This window comes from Amblyraja radiata, chromosome 6 (assembly GCF_010909765.2).
Source record: "Amblyraja radiata isolate CabotCenter1 chromosome 6, sAmbRad1.1.pri, whole genome shotgun sequence".
NCBI classification, from domain to species: domain Eukaryota; kingdom Metazoa; phylum Chordata; class Chondrichthyes; order Rajiformes; family Rajidae; genus Amblyraja; species Amblyraja radiata.
The window spans coordinates 91,173,024-91,196,886 of record NC_045961.1 but is presented as its reverse complement, the minus strand read 5'-3'; the positions used below and the strand labels follow the sequence as shown (position 1 = coordinate 91,196,886).

General features: G+C 43.2%; 1 protein-coding gene across 2 annotated transcripts in view; it reads right to left on the bottom strand.

Annotated features, from left to right (window-relative positions):
- The window catches only part of ppme1 (protein phosphatase methylesterase 1), a 45,223-nt gene that overhangs the window by 7,813 nt on the left and 13,547 nt on the right, over positions 1-23,863 (bottom strand). For both annotated transcript variants that reach the window (XM_033023204.1, XM_033023203.1), the window contains exons 4-11: positions 23,776-23,833; positions 17,269-17,320; positions 11,832-11,986; positions 10,818-10,908; positions 2,762-2,827; positions 2,055-2,205; positions 1,681-1,792; positions 1,529-1,573 (exon numbers count right to left, since the gene is read on the bottom strand). In XM_033023204.1, coding sequence (XP_032879095.1) covers positions 1,529-1,573; positions 1,681-1,792; positions 2,055-2,205; positions 2,762-2,827; positions 10,818-10,908; positions 11,832-11,986; positions 17,269-17,320; positions 23,776-23,833 — 730 coding nt within the window. The remainder of the gene's footprint in view (positions 1-1,528; positions 1,574-1,680; positions 1,793-2,054; positions 2,206-2,761; positions 2,828-10,817; positions 10,909-11,831; positions 11,987-17,268; positions 17,321-23,775; positions 23,834-23,863) is intronic.

The following is a 23,863-nucleotide window of genomic DNA, read 5'->3' as shown; positions in this document are numbered from 1 at the left end:
ACAACAGGTGCAGGAATAGGCCATTTGGCCCTTCGAGCCAGCACCGCCATTCAATGTGATCATGACTGATCATCCCCAATCAATACCCCGTTCCTGCCTTCTCCCCATATCCCCTGACTCCACTATTTTTAAGAGCCCTATCTAGCTCTCTCTTGAAAGCATCCAGAGAACCTGCCTCCACCGCCCTCTGAGGCAGTGAATTCCACAGACTCACCACTTTCTGTGAGAAAAAGTGTTTCCTCGTCTCCGTTCTAAATGGCTTACTCCTTATTCTTAAACTGTGGCCCCTGGTTCTGGACTCCCCCAACATCGGGAACATGTTTCCTGTCTCTAGCGTGTCCAAGCCCTTAACAATCTTATATGTTTCAAGACTCAGTCTATGCCAACACACAGATCAATCCTATTTCCCCACTAATTTTTCCTGCAACCTATCTTTAGACCTTAGACGAGAAACAGAGTGGAAACAGACCCTTCGGCCCACCGAGTCTGCACTGACCAGCGATCACCCTGCACACTAACACTATCTGACACACCATTTACAATAATTTACCAAGCCAATTAACCTACAAACCTTGGATCTTTGGAGAGTGGGAGAAAACCGTAGCACCTGGAGAAAACCCACGCGGTCTCAAGGAGAACGTACTAACTCCGTAGACAGCACCCATAGCCAGGGGCGAACCTGGTTCTCTGGCGCTGTAAGGCAGTAACTCTACCACTGCGCTATCGTGCCACTCCTGCTCACATTCCCATCAACTCCCCAGATTATGCCACACGTCTACACACTAGGAGCAATTTACAGTGGCCATTCAACCTTCCTACCAACCGCCTCCCCCACTAACCACATCTTTGGACTGTGGAAACAAATCAGGGAGCCCATGTAGGCAGAAGGGGGACATGCAAACTCCACAAAGTAAGCACCAGAGATCATGAGCGAAAATAGCTGCTGGAGTAGGCCATTGGGCCCTTCGAGCCAGCACCTCCGTTCAATATAATCATGGCTGATCATCCAAAATCAGTACCCTGTTCCGGCTTTTTCCCCCATATCCCTCGATTCCCTTAGCCTTAAGAGCTAAATCTAACTCTCTCTTGAACATATCCAGTGAATTGGCCTCCACTGCCTGTGGCAGAGAATTCCAGATTCACAACTCTCTGACATGGATCACGAGAGCTGCACCACTATACATGATGCCCTATTAAATACTTCAGAATATTTTATTTCTATGAACAAAACATTCAGAGTACTATTTATATTTTTGTTCCTTTCATGATTTCAAGCAAGAATGGAGGATATATTTACATTGTTGGTTAAGTCCTTCGGTGATTCAGCCACAAATCAAATTCAGCTTGGGCAGCTTCGTAATATATTATGATGGAAGCAGCCACATATATGGTTTGCCATGCATACAAATTATCAAAGATATGTAGGCATATAGTTTGCATTAACCCTTGTGAAAAGAATCTGCCATTTGTGATGTTGGCAACTGAGCATCAACTATCACATTCATATTGAAATCATTCCTGGATTTACCTTGCATTTGACCAATCGTGAGGTCTCGATCCAATCTATCAACACCTGCAGCAAAAAAAGTTTTTATAATGGATTATTGGAATTACATGAAAGTTTTTTTTAAACAATTTTTACAAAGGAAAATATTTTAACCTATGTGTAAGAAAGAGTACCTGCTAGTAATAGGAGTTTGGGGACTGGGCAACTCAGAAAGAGGTTAGATAGACCTTTGAACCACCCTTCCCAGTATTTCTCAGTTTTAGATAGTTCAATACGCCATGTGTACTGAAACAAATAATATTGTACATAATTAACCACGTATAGAACAGTAGAGACCTTTAATTAAGTAAAATGGTCAGATTCTAGGAAACTGAAATAAAAACTGAAAATGCTGTAAATTCTCAGCAGCTCAGTCAGAACCTGTGAAGACACAGCAGTAAATACAAATATAGTGATTAGTTACCCCCTCCCATCCCTTAGTAAAATACTTTAGCAATAAGAACATAAAATAATATTTGTATATTTTCATCCAAATTAAACAGCTTACCTCCGGTTTGTCTTCTTTTATACTTATGCTTGGCTCATTTTTTTTCTCCTTCTTTGCGATTCCTCCTTCTTCTTCCTCTTCTTCTTCTTCATTAATAGCAGTGTCTACAAAAGCGTGAGAGCTCCCTGGAGAATTCTGCTCTTCCTCATATCTGGACGGAAGCAAGTCAAAATGACTCCATGACTCTTCAGTATTTTTAACCATTTTCCAGCAAAGAATCCCACCATCTTTAACGATTTCCAATCATACCAACTGCCACATCTAACTTCATCAACGTGGTTATACAATATGACCGAACTCTAAACTAAACTATTCTAATGCTTTCTTGCCAGACCTCCAACCTTTCACAATCCTTATCTTTACCAATTTAAATGCTGTTAATTAAAGCCAAACAAAATCCCATTAATCCATTGCCCTTGTCTTCACTGATCTTCTTTGCCTCCGGGACGCCCAAATGAAAACATATTTTGCTTACATACTTCCCTTGCCATCACCTTGGTCCCAAATTTGTTTTCCTCCTCATGTCCTTGAAATGCTTCAAGACTATTTACATGCAGTCGCTAATCAATAGCAATCATTCTCTGAAGCAGTACTGATATTTTTTATATAGGCATTTAAGAGGCAAATCATTACACAGGTCAAAATCTGCAAAGGGGGAAATTAAATTAGCTCAAATTTGTTGGCAAGGATATCAATAATAAAAGTACCGTTTTATTTGACCAAGCATGGATACTCTTGCCGATTCCAGATTTCGTATCTGACCACTTTTAACACTGCAAAAAAAAATAGGAGAATATCCTATCAAGACAAGTAACATACATCAGATGTTTAACATCATATAACAAAGGATTTGATAATTGTGAAAGCAATATAGGAAGAACTGACATAAATAAGAATTGAACTGACATAAATAAGAATTAAACTGACCCTGAAAGTGAAGTAGCATAGCAATCATTATACTAACCCTAACTGAAGTAACATGGATTAAACATAGAAAATAGGTGCAGGAAGAGGCCATTTGGCCCTTTATTATACACAACAGGTGATACTGTTGGCAGAGGAGGGTTGGCAGATCTCCTTCCCAAATGACATGGCTTTTTAAACATACCTCTGTAACTTCAAGACCACCTTGACTTATGCTAACATTCTCAGATTTTTATTTAAGTCAATTTTTAATTTTTAAATTGCCCTTTTACCTTACCACCTCTGGATTTTTAATCCAGTGGTATTAATACACACTTTCTACCACCACTTCCTTCTGATTACATGCAACAAAAATTAACACAAAAAACATTGTGATGTACAAATATAGAACTGAAGACATCCTAAATTATTTCTGGAATTTGCTTTCATTATTTTTTATCATTTTCTTTGCATAAATAACCAATTTCCAATACACTATTCTGACCCTCCTTTTGCCCATTAGCTACACCAAGGAAATCAATCTGGCTAAGTGTTTGCACACCATATGTCAGTTTTACGTAAACTTAAGAGTATGCAAGCTTTAAAAATCAGTCGTTTGAAGTGTCACAGGGAAATTAGCTCCAAAAAGTGCAATCTCACGCTCTGATGTCATCTCTCAGCAGATTGCTGAACTTGAGTTGTAAACTACATCCCACAAATAGACTGCAGGCCCCTCTAGTTGTCACATCTTTTGGATGTGTTCATGCCAAACGACATTTTCCAAATATATTTTAACATTGTGTTCCTGTTAATTTCCACTGTATTAAGAAATTGGCTGCTCTTATAATGTGCTCGATAATAAGTATGGCTCAATACTCAGAGAGTGGTGGCTGTGTGGAATGAGCTTCCAGTGAAGGTGGTGGAGGCAGGTTCGTTTTTATCATTTAAAAATAAATTGGATAGTTATATGGATAGGAAAGGAATGGAGGGTTATGGTCTGAGCGCAGGTATATGGGACTAGGGGAGATTATGTGTTCGGCACGGACTAGAAGGGTCGAGATGGCCTGTTTCCGTGCTGTAAATTGTTATATGGTTATATGGTTAATATATTTTCCGGTCATTAAAATATAATTCCCTAAGTGTATTTTCTATATGTGCACTCAAGTGCTTACACCATTTGATGAAACTTGAAACATAGATGTGTACTTTAAATCTTAAATTCTCTTATTTATAATTGTATTTCTTTTGCTTTAGAAAATAAAAGCTAACATAATGTTGAAACATTTTTAAATGATCTAGTTATAACAATAGAAGGTAGACAAAAATGCTGGAGAAACTCAGCGGGTGAGGCAGCATCTACGGAGTGAAGGAATAGGTGACGTTTAGGGTCGAGCCCCTTCTTCAGACTGATGTGGGGGTGGGAAGAAGAAAGGAAGAGGCGGAGACAGTAGGCTGTGGGAGAGCTGGGAAGGGGAGGGGAAGGGGAGGAGAAAGCAGGGACTACCTGAAATTGGAGGTCAATGTTCATGCCACTGGGGTGTAAACTGTCCAAGTGAAATATGAGGTGCTTCTCCTCCAATTTGTGGTGGGACTCACTGTGGCCATGGAGGAGGCCCAGGACAGAAAGGTTAGATTCGGATTGGGAGGGGGAGTTGAAGTGCTGAGCCACCGGGATATCAGGTTGATTAATGCAAACTGAGCAGAAGTGTTGGGCGAAGCAATCTCCAAGCCTGCGCTTGGTCTCACCGATGTAGAGCAGCTGACACCTGGAACAGCGGATGCAATAGATGAGATTGGAGGAGGTGCAGGGGAACCTCTGCCTCACCTGGAAAGACTGCTTGGGTTCTTGGATGGGGTTGAGGGGGGAGGTAACGCGACGAGTGTAGCATTTCCTGCGGTTGCAAGGGAAAGTGCCAGGGGAGGGGTGGTTTGGGTGGGAAGGGACGAATTGACCAAGGAGTTACGAAGGGAGCAGTCTCTGCGGAAAGCAGAAAGGGGAGGAGATGGGAAAATGTGGCCACTGGTGGGATCCCGTTGGAGGTGGCGAAAATGTCGGAGGATTATCTGTTGTATGTGACGGCTGGTAGGGTGGAAGGTGAGGACAAGGGGGACTCTGCCCTTGTTACGAGTGGGGGAGATGGGGAGTGAGAGCGGAGCTATAGGATATAGAGGAGACCCTGATGAGAACCTCATCTATAGTCGAAGAGGGGAACCCTCGTTCCCTAAAGAATGAGGACATCTCCGATGCCCTGGTATGGAACACCTCATCTTGGGTGCAAATGCGGCATAGACAGAGGAATTGGGAATAAGGGATAAAGTTCTTACTGGAAGCAGGGTGGGAAGAAGTATAGTCCAGATAGGCATGGGAGTCAGTGGGTTTGTCATAGATGTCAGTCAGTAGTCTGTTACCTGCGATGGAGATAGTGAGGTCTAGAAACGGTAGGGAAATGTCGGAAATGGTCCAGGTGAATTGGAGTGCCGGATGGAAGTTAGTGGTGAAAAGGATGAAGTCAGTGAGTTCTGCATGGGTGCAGGAGCTAGCACCAATGCAGTCGTCAATGTAGCGGAGGTAGAGTTCGGGGATAGGGCCACGGTACGCCTCGAGCAAGGATTGTTCGACGTATCCTACAAAGAGGTAGACATAGCTGGGGCCCATGCGCATGCCCATAATAGCTAGGCCTTGGATTTGGAGGAAATGGGAGGAGTCAAAGGAAAATTTGTTGAGGCTAAGGACCTATTAGTAGATGGGGACTGGTTGGTTCTGCGATCAAGGAAGAAACGGAGGGCTTTAAGATAATCCTGGTGGAGGATGGAGGTGTAGAGTGACTGAACATCCATGATGAAGATGAGGGAGTGGGGGCCTGGAAAACGCAAGTCATGGAGGAGACGAAAAGCGTGTGAGGTGTCTTGGACATAGGTGGGGAGGGATTTGATCGGGGGGGGGGATAGGATGGAGTCGAGGTATGTGGAAATAAGTTTTGTGGGACAAGAACAAGCAGAAACAGTGAGTCTGCCAGGATAGTCAGGTTTGTGGAATTTGTGGAGAAGGTAAAATCGGGCCGTGGTTGGAGGCTTGGGAGGGCAGGGAGCCGGAAGTGATGAAGTCAGTGATAGTGTTAGGTGCTCGTCTGTGGGGTCATGGTCCAAGGATAAGTAGGAGGAGGTGTGAGAGTTGGGGCCTGGCTTCAGACCGGTAGAGGTTAGCGCGCCAGACTACCACGGCACCTCCCTTGTTGGCAGGTTTGATCACCCAGTCGGGGTTGTTGCAGAGTGAGTGGAGGGCTGTACGTTCGGGGGGGGGAGAGGTTAGAGTGAGAAAGGGCAGAGGAAAGGTTGAGGCAGCTGATGTCCCATCGGCAGTTTAAAATGAAAAGGTCTAAAGCAGGTAGATGGCCATGAGGGGGAGTCCAAGAGGAGGGGGTCCGTTGGAGACGGGAGAACGGTCATCACTAGGGGGTGAGGACTCCTTCCCATTGAAGAACGTTTGGATGTGGATGCGACAGAAGAGGAGCTCCACATTGTGGTGAACACGGAACTCATTGAGGTGGGGACGGAGGGGAACAAAGGTGAGGCCTCTGCTGAGGGCAGACCGTTCGATATCAGAGAGGGGGAGGTCAGGGGGGATGGTGAACACACGGCAAGGATGGGGGTTGGGGCCAGAGGAAGGCAGGTGAGTGGATGGAGGCCGTGGCGATGTCTGATAAGGGGGTGGTGGGTGGTCAGGGAGGAGGGGGGCATGAAGACTGTAGTGTGGGTGGGGAGGAGCTGGGGTCATATGGTGCAAGGGGGAGGGGGAAGACCCAGTGGAACACCCACTGTTTCCCTGTGTGGGGGGGGGGGGGGGGATGATGGTGGTGTGGGGGGGGGGGGAAGAGCACTAGGACCCACCACAGTCAGACCGCGTGGTGTGAGAGTCTGCAACCTGGAGACTTCAGGCCCGGTGCTGAGCCTTGGACTCAGGTAAGGCGAAGGCTGTGGCCTGCTGGTGGGCGGTGGAATGGCGAGGATCGGTAGAGTCACTGCTGGAGGCCCGCGGGGAGTGGAGTCCGGGTCAGCGGGCGAAGCGTCGGAAGTCCCGGTCAGCTATTATATTTTAGTTATAACAATGTATTTGTCCCTGAGGCTATTCTTATTTGTGCTGAATGTTTTCATTTCCATCGATTATCTACGCATGGTAGAAGACAAATTATTAAACTTTTCTTACAGAAGGCACAAATGATAGAAAACTGATGTCACATTGAGGAAGAATGGCAGATCACCTTCTACATGATTATCCGATAAACAGAGATTGATTTGGGGGTTAAAAATCAATCTCTGGCTTGCTGACATATGTTGAGATTAATTTGATTAAAAAGCCAAATACTTTCCTGTTATAAAAGAGCAGCATAATTCAGCCGTGATCACAATGAATGGCGGTGCTGCCTCCTGCACCTATTTTCTATGTTTTCTATGTAATTCGAAGAAAAATTAAAAAGATAGAAGAATTATAATTGCTTATATTTTAAAAATTTGTATGATAGGTGTTTACGAATGTTAAATGCATTTTTTGGTGGTGGCTGTTAGTTAAATAACTACCCGAAGATGGCACATGAGCTTCACTTTGGAAGACTGCTACCTCAGACTGACTGAAGCTTTGTGCTCACTATCTCAGTCAGCTGAACACCAGATACCTCTATTCCAGATTCTAATTTTCACTTCAAACTAATTTTTTTAGCAACTATTAGCATTGAACAGTTTTATCATCCTTTGGTCTTTACATACGCCAGGAATAGAAAGTATACAAATCTCAATTACATCAGAACAATCTGCATTTTTTTAGACCAGAATTTTTTTGCTGCTTTACACTGTCAGTCAGAGTGCATCGAGATCCCCATCTTCTCCCAGACCTTACCCCCGAAAAGACAAAATGGTCCACAGTTTATTCTTAGTCATACAGTGTGGATACTGGCCCCTTGGCCCAACTTGCCCACACAAACCAACATGCCCCATCTATACCAGTCCCACCTGCCTGCAGTTGGCCCATATCTCTCCAAAGATATCCTATCTATGTACCTTCAAAATGTTTCTTAAACATTGCGACAGTATCTGCCTCAACTGCCTCCTTCAGCTGCTCATTTCATACACCCACTACCCTTTGTGTTAAAAAATCACCCCTCAGGTTCCAATTAAATCTTTCCCCTCCTCACCTTAAACCTGCGTGGCTGATGCAGTATGATGTAGATAAATGTGAGGTTATCCACTTTGGCGGCAAAAACAAGGGGGCAGATTATTATCTCAATGGGGTTAGGTTAGGTAAGGGGGAGGTGCAGCGAGACCTGGGCGTCCTTGTACACCGGTCACTGAAAGATGGCGTGCAGGTACAGCAGGCAGTGAATGAAAGCTAATGGAATGTTGGCCTTCATAACAAGAGGATTTCAGTATAGGAGTAAAGAGGTTCTTCTGCAGTTGTATAGGGCTCTGGTGAGACCACTCTGGAGTATTGTGTATAGTTTCAGTCTCCTAATTTGAGGAAGGACATCCTTATGATTGAGGCAGTGCAGCGTAGGTTCACGAGATTGATCCCTGGGATGGCAGGACTGTCATATGAGGAAAGATTGAAAAAACTAGGCTTGTATTCACTGGAGTTTAGAAGGATGAGGGGGGATCGTATAGAAACATATAAAATTATAAAAGGACTGGACAAGCTAGATGCAGGAAAAATGTTCCCAATGTTGGGCGGATCCAGAACCAGGGGCCACAGTCTTAGAATAAAGGGGAGGTCATTTAAGACTGAGGTGAGAAAAAACGCTTTCACCCAGAGAGTTGTGAATTTATGAAATTCCCTGCCACAGAGGGCAGTGGAGGCCAAGTCACTGGATGGATTTAAGAGAGTTAGATAGAGCTCTAGGGGCTAGTGGAGTCAAGGGATATGGGGAGAAGGCAGGCACGGGTTATTGATAGGGGACGATCAGCCATGATCACAATGAATGGCGGTGCTGGTTCGAAGGGCCGAATGGCCTCCTCCTGCACCTATTTTCTATGTAAGATATCATGCGAGTTACCAGAAATCTTAGCAAGAATCTACATAGAGAATAACTATTCAATAAGCACACTGCCTATTCTTATTGATGCAGACTCTGAATTGTTCTACTAGAGTACATGCATGGCTCATCTAGGGGAGATACAAAATATTCTAAAAACGTTTGTGTGTCCCTACTTTGTCATATCCATAGGGAAAGATATGCAATCAATTATTTTGAAAACTGAAAATCAGGTACCTGCAAATCTGATACTTCAAATATGAAACTTTATATTTTACTTGGAGACCAAAATGACCTTGAGGTATTAGGTTTAGTGCAACAGTGACTCAGTTAGACACGGAAAAAGTACATGACTTTTGTGCAACAACTCGTGTTATTGCAGGTTGCAGAGCTCTATAATACCCATCTGGTGAAATTGATCCTCCTTGTTCCTGCTCCTCAGTGAACTGCAATTATTCTGATTCAATACATTGCTGTAGAATAAAGCCCTCTTTGAGGTGCACTATTTTTGTCTCTGGGAATGCAGAGCCTGTGATTAAGGAAGCCTTTATTCCTCCTGTTATACCGAAGATGCAAGCACCAAACCCACAGAAATTGTGAGATATGCTTACGTTGCTCCCACAAATGAGGACAATTGAACAATGAACTTCCAAATAACTCAAAACTCATGTTGAAATTGTGACTCAAAAGCCTGATAATTCTTTCAAATATTAACATAAATTCATCCTCTAAGCTGATGATTAATGACTGATGACTAAGCTGATGATTAATCTGCAATTGGTGACTCGGAAAACAAATTTGCTGAAAAGGAGAGCAAGAACGTTGAGAATGATGTAGGAAAGAACTGAAGATGCTGGTTTAAATTAAAGGTAGACACAAAATGCTGGAGTAACTCAGCGGGACAGGCAGCATCGCTGGAGAGAAGGAATAGGTGGCGTTTCGGGTTCAGACTGAAGAAGGGTCTCGACCCAAAACGTCACCCATTCCTTCTTTCCAGAGATGCTGCCTGTCCTGCTGAGTTACTCCAGCATTTTGTGTCTACAATGAGAATGATTACCATCTTCAAAATGCACTCTAACTGCTCGCCAAAGCTCCTTCAACAGCTTCTCCCAAGCTTACAACTTCTACAACTTAAAAGAACAAAGGCAGAATGTGTAAGGGACCACCACCACTGACGGTTTCCCTCTAATTCGTTCACAATCCTGACTTCGAAATAATTTGGTGTTTCTTTATTGGAACTCCATACTCAAAAGCACTATGGGAGCACCTTAGTCAAATTGATTGCAGCAGCTCAAGGCAAACTGGTCACCACTATTTTGAGTGCAATTAGGCATGGATAATAAACTGTGGCATGCACAGTGATGCGCAAATCTCAAATGAATAAAAAAAATCTGTGTAAATCATATGGCACCTCTAGCTGACCATTGATTTAATACTCACTGTTCAATCATTCCTAATTTCAAATCATCTGCATATTCTTTATTTAACAAGTTTTCCTAGATAATTCAAATTTAATTTTGGGTTCCAAAGTTTCCAAATACCCAACTTTCAACCCGAAATGCAACATACCACAGAAAGAACAACAGCATGGACATTTCATATCCAAGGTTCTAACCAGACAGGAATGTTTTTGTTGACATGGCACTTGGATGAAAAGATAACTTACAGATTTTACTATAATTATCTACTGTTGGAAAGGACTTATGACTTCTAGACCCATTGCACTTGCCCACTAAATAATAGGCTACCTGAAGGGGGGGGGGGGGGTGGGGGGGGGGCCTCCCTCTGAAACTGAGAGACGGAGGAGCTTCTTATAGTCAGAAAGGTAAAAAAATCTCACCTCCATTCAATGGCACTCTCAACAGAGTTGAATATTTTCGGCCGACTTCGTAAAAACGTTTGCATGCTGTTTAAAGCGTCCATTGCTGTGCCTAGAAATGTTTTTTTTTTAAATCATTAAATGCTTTGGAAATTATTTATACATTCATTAACAGTAAAAATTCATATATTACTCAGTGGTTTACAAACACTGTTACTCTTGGGCGACACGGTGGTGTAGTGGTAGAGCTACTGCTTTACAGCGCCAGAGACCCTGGTTCGATCCTGACTATGGATGCATGTCTGTACGTTCTCCCCCATCTGCATGGTTTTTCCCCAAGATCTTCGGTTTCCTCCCCCTCCAAAGACGTACAGGTTGTAGGTTAATTGGCTTGATATATTTTTAAAAATGCAAATTGCCCCTAGTGTGTGTAAGATAGTGTTAATGTGCGGGTAATCGCTAGTCGGTGCGGTCTCGATGGGCCGAAGGGCTTGTTTTTCCATGCTGTATCTCTAAACTAAACTAAGATGTTACTCTGATGATATTTACATTTCTGGGCAGTGGGCAGGTGCTATAGACCTGCACGGGAAGGTAGACGCTCCCGCCCCCACGGGTCTCGGGCAGATGGGGCTCGTCAGCCTGGGAAGGCAGTCCATCTAGGAGAGGGAAAACCTCCACTGCCTTGTGGCCATATCCAGTCATGGAAAAGGCACCTGGAGTAAACCTCAAGAAAAATCCGGAGTCCGAGTCCCTAAGGCAGTTTGTCGTTGTCTACAACCTCGATCTGGCAGCTCCTGCGATGGCGCTGGTGCCAAACTGTAACGGCCCTGCTGTTCCTTTGGATCGATCAGCGACGTGGATAGGACGAGCTGCATGGGTCACAGCCTGTCCTCCATATGACATCGCCCAGGCTTGCATCCGACCAGGATGCATCACCCATGATCAGTCATGACTGGGGGGACCTAATATCTACATTTAAACAAGACTAAAACAACTTTGTTCTTTAAGTTTCCCATAGTAATTTAAATAACCCACCTTCCACCACATCAATCACGCAGAGGCCCTGGAGAGATGGAACAAGATTCTTTGCTGCACAATGAACTGCTATTGCTCCCCCCATACTATGGCCAATCAACAGAACTGGGGGAGCATCTGCACCGTATAGTGTGTCAATTATATCTCCAACATCCCTGTAAAGGAGAAATATATATATTTTTTTAAAAATATAAACACATATTCATTCTCAACAAAATTGACTGATAGACCATTTCAAACCTTACTATGTCGAGGTGAGTTATCCCATCTTGGTGTAATATACCAAACAGCTTGGTGTCAAGATATGTATCCCAAGGCTGTTCTTTCAAAATTCAATGCATAAATTTTGTATGTTATGTGAATGTGTTAACCTTTAGAGTTAAAATGAGTAATCTATAAATAGAACAATTATCATTCAATCCAAGGCCAAATTCAAGGCCTGTTTCATCTACCTCCAGAATTGAAAAGGTGGTTCAGATTTGATAAAAAGGAAATTAGCATGCTACATTAAATGCAATAAAAAATCTTTCAATGCTACGAATAATTTTATGTCTTCACGTTTCGTGCATTTTGATGTAGAGGTAGAAACCAAAGAACTGAATTGATCATATTTCTTTCTGGATTCTTTAAAAGCTGAAAATCAGTTTAAACTGTTTTTTAGCTAATGAAAAACAACTTTCCAAAAGCTTCTAAAACTGTCAGAAAAGATAGAACTAGCAGATCTTGCCAAATCAAATTGATCATTTAATACATAAAATTATTTTTAAAATAAATATTGAGAGTAGAAATTAACTGATGCAGATAAAGATGCAGATAAAACATGCAGACCTAAACTATTTAAAATACATTTTAATTGCCGTTTTTCAGTGCCTAGAATAGGGTTAATGTTGAGGTAATGGAGTACTTTTGCAATGTTGCAGTGTATTTCAAATATATGAAAAATTTAGCAACGAGTCATTGGGTATTTTCCTGAAACTAATAGTAGTTTAAATAGCAAGAACTCTGGAATAAATTATATTTATTAACTGTTCTATTTTTGATTTTGCAGAAACATTCAACACAAACATCCTTTGGAAGTCCACATATCAATAGAATATACAGGAGTCAGTTGTTTTATTATTTATCCATTATCCAAGAGCATCATACTGGCATTTACTGTAGCTATCAGTGTTTTTCATTACATTTTATTTTTCTAATTGCCTGGATAATATTAAACATTTTAAGGTCTGCTGTATCGAAAACTGATGTAATTAAATATTCAGCCTGAAAGAACACTTTGAAGTGAAAGTATTTTTAATAAGGACGAGAGAATTAAAATTAGGAATATTCAATAAACCACAGTCAAGTGCAGCTGACACATTCAAGTCTCAGCTGCAGCTGATAGTTCATTGTTAAAGGGAATGTGTATATGTGTGTGCGCACACATACGTGTTCACAAAACTAGGTTGCTGAATCAGAGCCAACAATGAGCTTAATGTCAGAAATGATATTTCTCCACCAGCATCTATATTTCAAAAACAGGCATTTAGATTGGGATAAAACGTACGTACACAATCCACCTACCCTTATCTGAGTTCAAAATAAACCCAGATTACCAGTGATCATTGCTTCTTTCATATTTGGTCAATAGAGACCAAAGATCAACAGGCCATCCTCTCATTAAACATCAGCATTTACTTTATTATGATGCAAAAATAACTGATCGCAAAAAAACCCCATAGTAAACTAAATTTGAGATAAAAACAAGAAGTCAATCATGTGCATTCCCTTAGTGCCTGCCTTTGCCTCTCTTCTCTCATGCAATGACACTTCCTTTGCAGCATGACTCATGACAGGCTACTGACTTTCAGTGGAGGAAACAATAAATAATAAATCAAATACAAATGAAAGATAAACCTAACCATCTTTGTGCCTGGATCATCACCGTCTTATCTTCAGCTGGCTACTCAGGGGCAAGAGCAAGGGTGCAGTCGAGTGACATGTTTAAAAACTACCATTTGTTCCAATGAGGAATCACTGACCTGCAATATTATTTAATGGTTTCTCCCTCTCTTCAGATACTGACTAAATTGCTGACTATTTCCAGCAATTTCTGGTTTTATTTTGGAATTAGAAATAGTAGTTCCCTCTCAGAGGACGGTCGGGATTGGCTCGGTGGCACTACCCTTTTACGTCAGAAATCCTAATAAACTATTGCCGTGCTATAGTAAGAGGGTGAAAGCCCCTTTATTATAACACTATAAACAGAGAAATTGCTACCTTTCAACTTCAGCTCAAGCCTCTTGTGCAGCACAAAGCCATTGACTTATGCTGGTCGAGAAAGATACAACTACTTTCCAGAGCTACGGCACATATACATCATTAAAATAATAATCGGGCCATAAATAGATGAATAATAGGGGCATGTAGCGTAAATACTATTTCTATTAATGAGTTTCTATAAATGGCTGCAGGGTGATCAAATGATGTTGTTAATATGATAACCTGATTCCACAGTTTAGAAAAAAATAAATGATTTCCTCTTAATGGGAAAATGCTGTAATAATGTTAAAATTAGAGTTAGATGATTTAAGAGTGAAACCAATATTGTCACAAAAACTGGAATTCTCTCCTCTGAACGTCATTGGATTCTGGTTCAATTAAAATATCCAGTACTCGGATCCATAGTACAAAATCATGAGAGGAATAGATCGGGTAGATGCACAGAGTCTTTTGCCCAGAGTAGGTGAATCGAGGACCAGAGGACATAGGTTTTAAGGTGAAGAGGAAAAGATTTATTAAGAATCTGAGGGGTAACTTTTTCCACACAAAGGGTGGTGGGTGTATGGAACAAGCTGCCAGATGAGGTAGTTGAGGCTGGGACTGTCCCAACGTTTAAGAAACAGGTACATGGATAGGACAGCTTTGGAAGGATATGGACCAAGCGCAGGCAGGTGGGACTAGTGTAGCATGGACATATTGGCCGGTGTGGGCAAATTGGGCCGATGGGCCTGTTTCCACACTGTATCACTCTATGGCTTAGATGTTTTTTTTCTCTTAATAGGCATCAAGAACATGGAGCAAAAGGAAATAAATGGATTTGAAGTAAAGAATAACCATGATCCATCTGAATGGCATAATAGGCTTGTGGGGCTCAGTGGCCTTCCTATGCCTCTATTGACTACAATGACCGTACTCAGTTTCCAGTAGAATTCTAGAACTAAGCTGAAAAACTATTTCACAGTAATAACTGCATTCGAGATTAGCTGTCAAAATTGTTTTTTTCTGTTTTTATTTTCCCACAACAATTAACAAGTAAACTTTGAAACCAAAATCATAAATATATGAATCCACAGATTATTTTCCTCTCAATGCTTTGATGTAAATCTAACTGTGGAAAAGTAAATAGAAAACTATCTACAGTTTTGGCCGTGCTAAATGTGTGTTAGTTATTCATATTATTAAAAGTTTTGCAATCTTTTTGGAACACTTGCATTTCACATTCAAGATGTAACTGCAGAAACTGCTAGACAGGATGTAGCTCACAATGGGAGATCTTGTCAACAGATGGAACAGCCCACACACAATAACATTTCACAGGTTGCTGAGGAACTATGATAAGGCCCTAATGACCTTGCAGTAACACAGAGGAGGAATGTACTGGTACAAATTAAACAATTTGTAATTTGGTGGCTGAATCATTTACAACATGAAAATAATTACAGGTGCACAACCTTTTATCCGAAGTTCCAAATAACGAAAAGCTCCGAAAAGCGGACATTTTTTCAGTCCTTGAAGAAAGGTCCTTGAAGACGTTCACCGAGGGCGGCCCGCAGAGGTGACAGCGGAACCTCCGGTCGGTCCTCGAAGAAAGGGGAACTAAATCCCCATTCATAAAAGAGAAGGTGAGGGTATATTGCGCGGGAGAGTTAATAATTGACAATCTGCTGCTGCCTGCCCGCTGAGTTAAAAAGTTCCCACGGTAGACTCACGATACACAGTGTATCGTGAGTCTTGCGTGGGAACATTTTAACTCAGCGGGCAGGCAGCAACAGATTGTCGCTCCCTTCAGTTTCACCCCACCTACACCCCTCTGCTTCCCGGCCATGTGTGTGACCCCTTCCCTCCCCTCTCCAGCTCCCCGCCCATTGCACCGGCGCGGGGGCTTTGCACTGTCTTCACGTCGGCGATGCCAGCAGGTCAATGCCAGTCACCGGAGACGTCAGGACCAACGGGACACCGACCCCCAGGCCCACTGCAAGCGCGGAGATCCCAGAGACCGACAGCCAGCAGCAGCCCAGCCCCGTTCCAACTCCATGGAACACGCTCCCCGTAGGGACAGCAGCTGATGGTGTGCAAGGTACGTCTTGGTCTTGGGGTTGCGGATGAGCTCGGGCTGTGACGTCTCCGGCCACCCCTCTGTACAGGAGCTGAGACTGGGAACTGTGGGGTTGTTTGCAGTTGCAGAGGGAGGGGGCAAGGGCGGTACAGTTCCCAGTCTCAGCTCCAGTCCAGGGGGGTGGCCGGAGACATCAGGACCAACGGGACACCGACTGCAAGCACGGAGATCCCAGAGACTCACAGCCAGCAGCAACTCTAGCCCAGCCCCGCTCCAACTCCAGAGGAACCCGAGTTGCGGATGAGGGGGCGCAGCTCGGGCTGTGGGCGAACTGCCACTTGTCGCTGTAGCGGCCCATCGGGGAGCGGGTTCATGTTGGTCCTGACGTCTCCGGCCACCCCCCTGGACATGAGCTGAGAGACGTCAGGACCACCAGAAGCCGCTCCCCGATGGGCCGCTACGGCGACAAGTGGCAGTTCGCCCACAGCCCGAGCTGCGCCACCTCATCGGGACACCGACCCCCAGGCCCACTGCAAGCACGGAGATCCCAGATCAGCAACTCCAGCCCAGCCCCGCTCCAACTCCAGAGGAACACGCTCCCCGTAGGGGCAGAAGCTGATGGTGTGCAAGGTACGTCTTGTTCTTGGGGTGGCGCAGCTCGGGCTGTGGGTGAACAGCCACTTGTCGCCGTAGCGGCCCATCGGGGAGCGGATTCCTCTGGAGTTGGAGGGACAGGGAGACACAGCGGCTTTTGAGAATGGTGGGCAATCACTTCCAAAGTTCTGCCCACACAGTCAGTACACCTCTCCTACACTTGTCTCCCGCACTAAGATCATCTTGCAGAGAATGATCCCAGCCTAACCCTCCCTATTCTCTCCTATTCTGCTAGAAAAAACTACATTGAAGACTCAAACTCGCGATCGAGTAACTGCCGGGATCGAGGCGCAAACTCGCGACCTTGCGGATATGAGCCGAGCACTCTACCACTGAGCCAGCCGTTAAAATCGACGCTAAAAATCTTCCAGTCCGAAAGCCGAAAAATTCTGAATTACGAAAAGTGTCTGGTCCCAAGGCTTTCGGATAAAAGGTTGTGCTGCAAGCACTTTATTGCCTTTGTACCTGGACATGTTTTCTGCTGAAAGATCATCACTGTCTACGACTTTTGTATCACCTGAAAGATAAATAGGACCTTCAGTTAATGTTTTCATAACAGATGGTTTCCTGCCTTCATATTAAATAAATTATGATTTGATCTTGTGCATTTGGCTTATACATTTTCATGAACAGAAAACTACCCATATTACAAACTTAAGCAAAAAAAAAGGAACTATCATGCTTATTTGTAGTAACATCGCTCCAGTATTAATTAGCCTTGCAGAAATCTAGAGCTTTTGACTTAATGTGTTCATAGCAAACAAAAAAAAGCCATTCAGGCTAGTTCCATCTGCCAGTCCTCAGTCCCTACTCTGGTTGATCATACCACAAATTCTCATCCAGGTACTTTTCAAGTGTGGGTTTATGCCTTCACCGCACATTTATGCAGCGAGTTTCAGACTTCCTGAACTCTGTTTTCCCCATTTAAAAAGAGTTATTATTAAACTTTTACATATCACCTTAAACCTATATCAGCCAGTTATTGACCTATCACCCTATCCAAGCATCGCATATTTCACCAACATCAACCAAATCTTCCCTCAGTTCCAAAGAGAATAGTTTTTTGTTTTCCTGGCAACATCCTTGCAGATCTCCTCCATACATCTTGTGTAAGAAGGAACTGCAGACGCTGGTTTAAACCGAAGATAGACACGAAAAGCTGGAGTAACTCAGCGCGACATGCAGCATCTCTGGAGAGAAGAAATGGTGACGTTTCGGGTCAAGACCCTTCCTCAGACTGAGTCAAGGGAGAGGGAAACAGAGATAAGAAAGTGTAAGGTGTGAAAATGAGACATCAAAACAGATGATGGTCAAGGAAAATGTAGAATAGATCATTGTTTGCTAGGAGTTCAAGTTCAAGTTCAAGTGAGTTTATTGTCATGTGTCCTTGTATAGGACAAGGAAATTCTTGCTTTGCTTAAGCACACAGAAAATAGTAGGCATTTACTACAAAACAGATAAATGTGTCCATATACCATGATATAAATATATACACACATGAATAAATAAACTGGTAGTGCAAATAACAGAAAGAGGTTGCTAATAATCAGAGTTTTGTCCGAGCCAGGTTTAATAGCCTGATGGCTGAGGGGAAGTAGCTATTCCTGAACCTGGTTGTTGCAGTCTTCAGGCTCCTGTACCTTCTACCTGAAGGTAGCAGGGAGATGAGTGTGTGGCCAGGATGGTGTGGGTCTTTGATGATACTGCCAGCCTTTTTGAGGCAGCGACTGCGATAAATCCCCTCGATGGAAGGAAGGTCAGAGCCGATGATGGACTGGGCAGTGTTTACTACTTTTTGTAGTCTTTTCCTCTCCAGGGCGCTCAAATTTCCGAACCAAGCCACAATGCAACCGGTCAGCATGCTCTCGACTGTGCACCTGTAGAAGTTAGAGAGAGTCTTCCTTGACAATCCGACTCTCCGTAATCTTCTCAGGAAGTAGAGGCGCTGATGAGCTTTTTTGATAATTGCGTTAGTGTTCTCGGACCAGGAAAGATCTTCAGAGATGTGCACGCCCAGGAATTTGAAGTTCTTGACCCTTTCAACCATCGACCCGTTGATATAAATGGGGCTGTGGGTCCCCCTCCTACTCCTTCCAAAGTCCACAATCAGTTCCTTGGTTTTGCTGGTGTTGAGGGCCAGGTTATTGCGCTGGCACCAAATGGACAGTTGCTCGATCTCTCTTCTGTACTCTGACTCATCCCCATCAGTGATACGCCCCACAATAGTGGTGTCGTCAGCGAACTTGATGATGGAGTTCGCACTGTGGTTCGCTACGCAGTCATGGGTATAGAGTGAGTACAGCAGGGGGCTGAGCACGCAGCCTTGAGGTGCTCCCGTGCTGATTGTTATTGAGGCTGACACATTTCCGCCAATACGAACAGACTGTGGTCTGTGGACGAGGAAGTCGAGGATCCAGTTGCAGAGGGATGCGCAGAGACCCAGTTCTGCGAGTTTGGTAACCACGGGAGATGGTGACAATGACGCATACAGAGATAAAATTTAATCGGGAAGACAGTCAGACTGGTTGGAGAACTGGGAAGGGGCAGGGATGAAGAGAGAGGGTAAGCAAGGGTTACTTGAAGTTAGATAAGTCAATATTCATACTGCTGGGGTGAAATATGAGATGCCGTTCCTCCAATTTACACTGGGCCTCATTCTGACAGTGGAGTTGGCCCAGGACAGAAAGGTCAGTATGGGAATGGGAGGGGGTTAAAGTGTTTAACAACTGGGTGATCAGATAAGTTTAGGTGGACTGAGCGGAGATATCCAGCCAAACGATCGCCGAGTCTGCGCTTGGTCTCGTCAATATATAGGAGTCCACACATCAGTAGATGAGATTAAGGCCCGAGGAAAGGTGAAATTTCTTCACTCACGGGATTATGAACCTTTAGAATTCCCTAGTTTTCTATTTTTATTTCAGACTGGTCAAAACTTTGTGGTTCTATTTGACCTCAAGCCATGGAACATTCACCCTGCCATTTCCAAGACAGAACATCTCCATTCCTGTGTCAGTCCAGCTCTTGCTAAACGCTCATCTCATGCCTGTGCTACGTTTAGGTTTTTCCAATGTACTCCTGACCTGCTGTCATTGCAGTACCTACTGCAAACCAGAGGTCATCCAAAGCCACAGCTGGCTTGTTCATGACATTGACCCAATATTGTTCACTTAGAAGCTAGTAAAGTAACACAATAATATTAAGATTTGCAACCCCATTTTCAAATCCCTTCAAGAGCTTGCCCATTCCTGTCATTGTAATCTCCTCCAAACATACCAGACAGCTACATTCCTGAGATTGATGTTTACGCTCAAATAGTTTTGCATGTGGCAGCCATGCTTTCAGCTACCAATGTGTCAAGCTCTAGATTTCTCTCTCTAAACATCACTACCTTTTGACCACTACCTGCTCCTGCAAGAGGCTTCTGATCTGCAAGTCTGCTGATCTGATTACATGTCCAGCCAAAAGTCCTGGGATGTTTTGCCAAGGTAAAATGAGCTGCACAAATATAAAAATATTTTATTTCTGAAAAAAAGGAATTCTACACTATATTTATGAAAGACTGTTTCCTTTGGAGCATCGGAGGCTGATGCATGACCTGATAGAAACAAGCATAGGAGGGGTAGATAATCAGAGTCTTTTTCCTTGGGTGGAAATTTCAAAAGCCAGTGAGCATAGCTCAAAGGTGACAGCAGGAACATTTTAAGGGAACGTGTGAAGCAAGTTATTTTTCTTTTTGGCATTTCGAGGTCACGGGCAAAATGCGACTTCATGCGCGCTGGATCGCGTAGTGCACGTGTGAACACAACCCGATCCGGCACCAGGAACGGCTGCAGCCCGCTCTGGCACGGGGAAATCATCCCACGGGCGGGATTGAATCCCTTCGCGGGCCACGAGTTTGACACCCCTGGATTAAACCATGTGCAGGCAGATGGTATTACTTTAATATAGCATCAGATCAGCACTGTCATTGTGGGCCAAAGACCCTGTCCTGTGCTGTACTGTTCTATGTATCACATAAGTGAATGGGAGGTAAATTGCTAATTTTGCACGTCGCCACAGTAGAACAGAGATGTTGGTATAATGTAATAATAATTGGTATTATTATTATTACACATATGTAATTAGGTTTTTATAACATATCATGTTACATTACATTACATTATATAATGTAACATAACATTATGTTAGAAAGTGCCATTGCATCTACCATACCCAAAATGACTAAGTTACCCATTTCTACTTTGCGTCTGTGCAGAAGCGCAGAAAATCATCAGGTGTTTCAACTTAGAGGAAAATGGCATTATGAGTTCAATAAAGGCGATCATTGGGTTACATATGGATTGTTACAGAGGACTTCCCGTAAGCTGATTTCTCCAATGTCAGAAACATCCATTTTCTGTAGCTACTCATATCGTCTCACTCTCCACCACACACATGCTATAATGCTTTCATTTCATTCAAAATTGCACTAACATTATCCATAATCAACCCATAATGGATTATACACTGTATATAGTTATTAATTAATAGGATGAAACATTATTATTGCTCAATTATTGAAAAATGCTTTAAAAATGTATGGTAAAATTAGCGTTGTCAGATTTCCACTGGTCACCATTGGTAACCCAGGGAGCCCCATGTTATATTTTCTCAGCAGTACAGTTCATAGATGCCATGGAGACTTAACCAATGGAGCTGCTGACTCACAGCTCCACTTATCTGGGCTCAAGACTGACCTCTAATGCTGTCTATATGGAGTTTGCACATTCTCACTGTGACCATGTGTGCTTCCTCTGGGTGCTCCAGTTTTCTCCCACATTCCAAAGATGTGAATTGGTAGGTTAATTGGCTTCTATAACTTCTTCCTAGCGTCTATGTGATTGGCAGAATCCGGGAAAAATTGATAAGAATAAGAGGAGAATAAAATGGGATTAGTGTAAATGGATGCTTGACAGTTGACGCAGATGCGATGGGCTGAAGGGCCTGTTTCCATACTATATAACTCTATGCCCTTACAGACACCTGGAAATAATTGTCTCCCAAGCCCTGGGAGACAAAACAACTGACTCAAACATTGTACATGTTATGGTTTACAAATATTCTGTTCAGCCCTACGTTTTGGGAACATCAAGTCAAAATGTATCTGCCTAAGAATATTCACTACTTATCTCTAAGTCTGAGAGGACATAGTCTATGTTACCATGTTAGCACAGAAAGATCTAGTGCCAGAATCTCATGTTTTGTTATGCTGTTGAACCGTGTAAAGAAATTACTTCAGGAGCATTTTACGAACTACCGGTTAACGGTGTTTTAAGGAAATGCTTTCCTAAATATACGAGGGCGGCAAGTCAAAAATTGCAGTAGCCTCTGAACTCATTTCTAGCAGAAATTAAACTGTGAAGGTAGACACAAAATGCTGGAGTAACTCAACGGGTCAGGCAGCATCTCTGGAGAGAAGGAATGGGTGACGTTTCGGGTCGAGACCTTTCTTCAGACTAAACTGTGAAATTGGCTCATATTGGCTATTTTCTAAAAGAATAGTTTCTATTAACCAAGAAACTTAATTTTGTGTAGTTTAAAATCATTTTGTTTTATGATATAAACAATGTACATATTGCTCTACGATAAGTTTTGAAGATGAATTCAGAAATATAGCATAAGGTGGCCAGAACGTCATGGTCTACCACGAAGGATTTGATTTTGCTCCTGACCACATTACTACAAATGTGATATGTCCATAATCCAAGAGATTAGTGTCTTTTAGTACTTTGTTGTGGATTCGAAAATCGATAGGAGCTGTATAATAAATGATGAGAGCGAGTGGGACCATAAAGTGGGAATACTTGAATAGACATTTGGGGTATACGCAAGTTTTAGACAGTGTACTGACATTTGTAGTTGGGGGGAGGGGGGGGCAGAGAGCCAAAGCACAAGGTATACAAGAAAGAAATAATTAATTTAGAGATGCAGCGTGGAAAAAGGCCCTTCGGCCCACCGAGTCCGCACTGATCAGCTAGTACACGAACACTATCCTACACACTAGGGACAATTGACAATTGACAATTTTACCAAACCAATTATCCTACAAACTTATACGCCTTTGGAGTGTGGGAGGAAACCGGAGCACCTGGGGAAAACCCAGGTGGTCACAGGGAGAACTTTCAAACTACGTACAGACAGCACCCGCAGTCAGGAACGAACCCGTGCCTCTGGTGCTGTAAGGCAGCAGCTCTATTGCTACGCCACTGTGCTGCCTACTAAACACAGGGAAGCACAGTCTCAGAGAAGGATCCGAATCAATGATAAACTTATAGATGTTCCTAAAAAGAATCAGATCCACTGTGTTCTTAAAAGTGATGAAACATGAATAAAAATATAAAGCCATACTAGTTTAAAAAGAAACAAAATGGAGGTTTCTTTATCAAATCTAATGACAAATATTTTTAGCAGCTAGAATAATATATATTTTTTATCAGAAGGTAGACAAAAATGCTGGAGAAACTCAGCGGGTGAGGCAGCATCTATAGAGCGAAGGAAATAGGTGACGTTTCAGGTCGCGACCTTTCTTCAGACTGATGTGGGGGTGTGGGGGGGCGGGAAGAAAGAAGGAAGAGGCGGAGACAGTGGGCTGTGGGAGAGCTGGGAAGGGGAGGGTAAAGGAGAAAGGAGAAAGCAGGGACTACCTGAAATTGGAAAAAATCGTCCCTGCTTTCTCCTTTCCACTCCCCTTCCCAGTTCTCCCACAGCCCACTGTCTCCGCCTCTTGCTTTCTTCTTCCCGCCCCCCCCCCACCCCCACATCAGTCTGAAGAGGGTCTCGACCTGAAACGTCATCTATTTCCTTCGCTCCATAGATGCTGCCTCACCCACTGAGTTTCTCCAGCATTTTTGTCTACCTTCGATTTTCCAGCATCTGCAGTTCCTTCTTAAACATTAAATTTTTTTAATCAGAAGTTAGTTTAAATGAACTTACCATGGCCTCGCAGGTCTACTGCCACAACTCTGCATTTAACACGACTGATAATCAAGGACTGTAGTCAAAAATAACAGATCATCAAAGT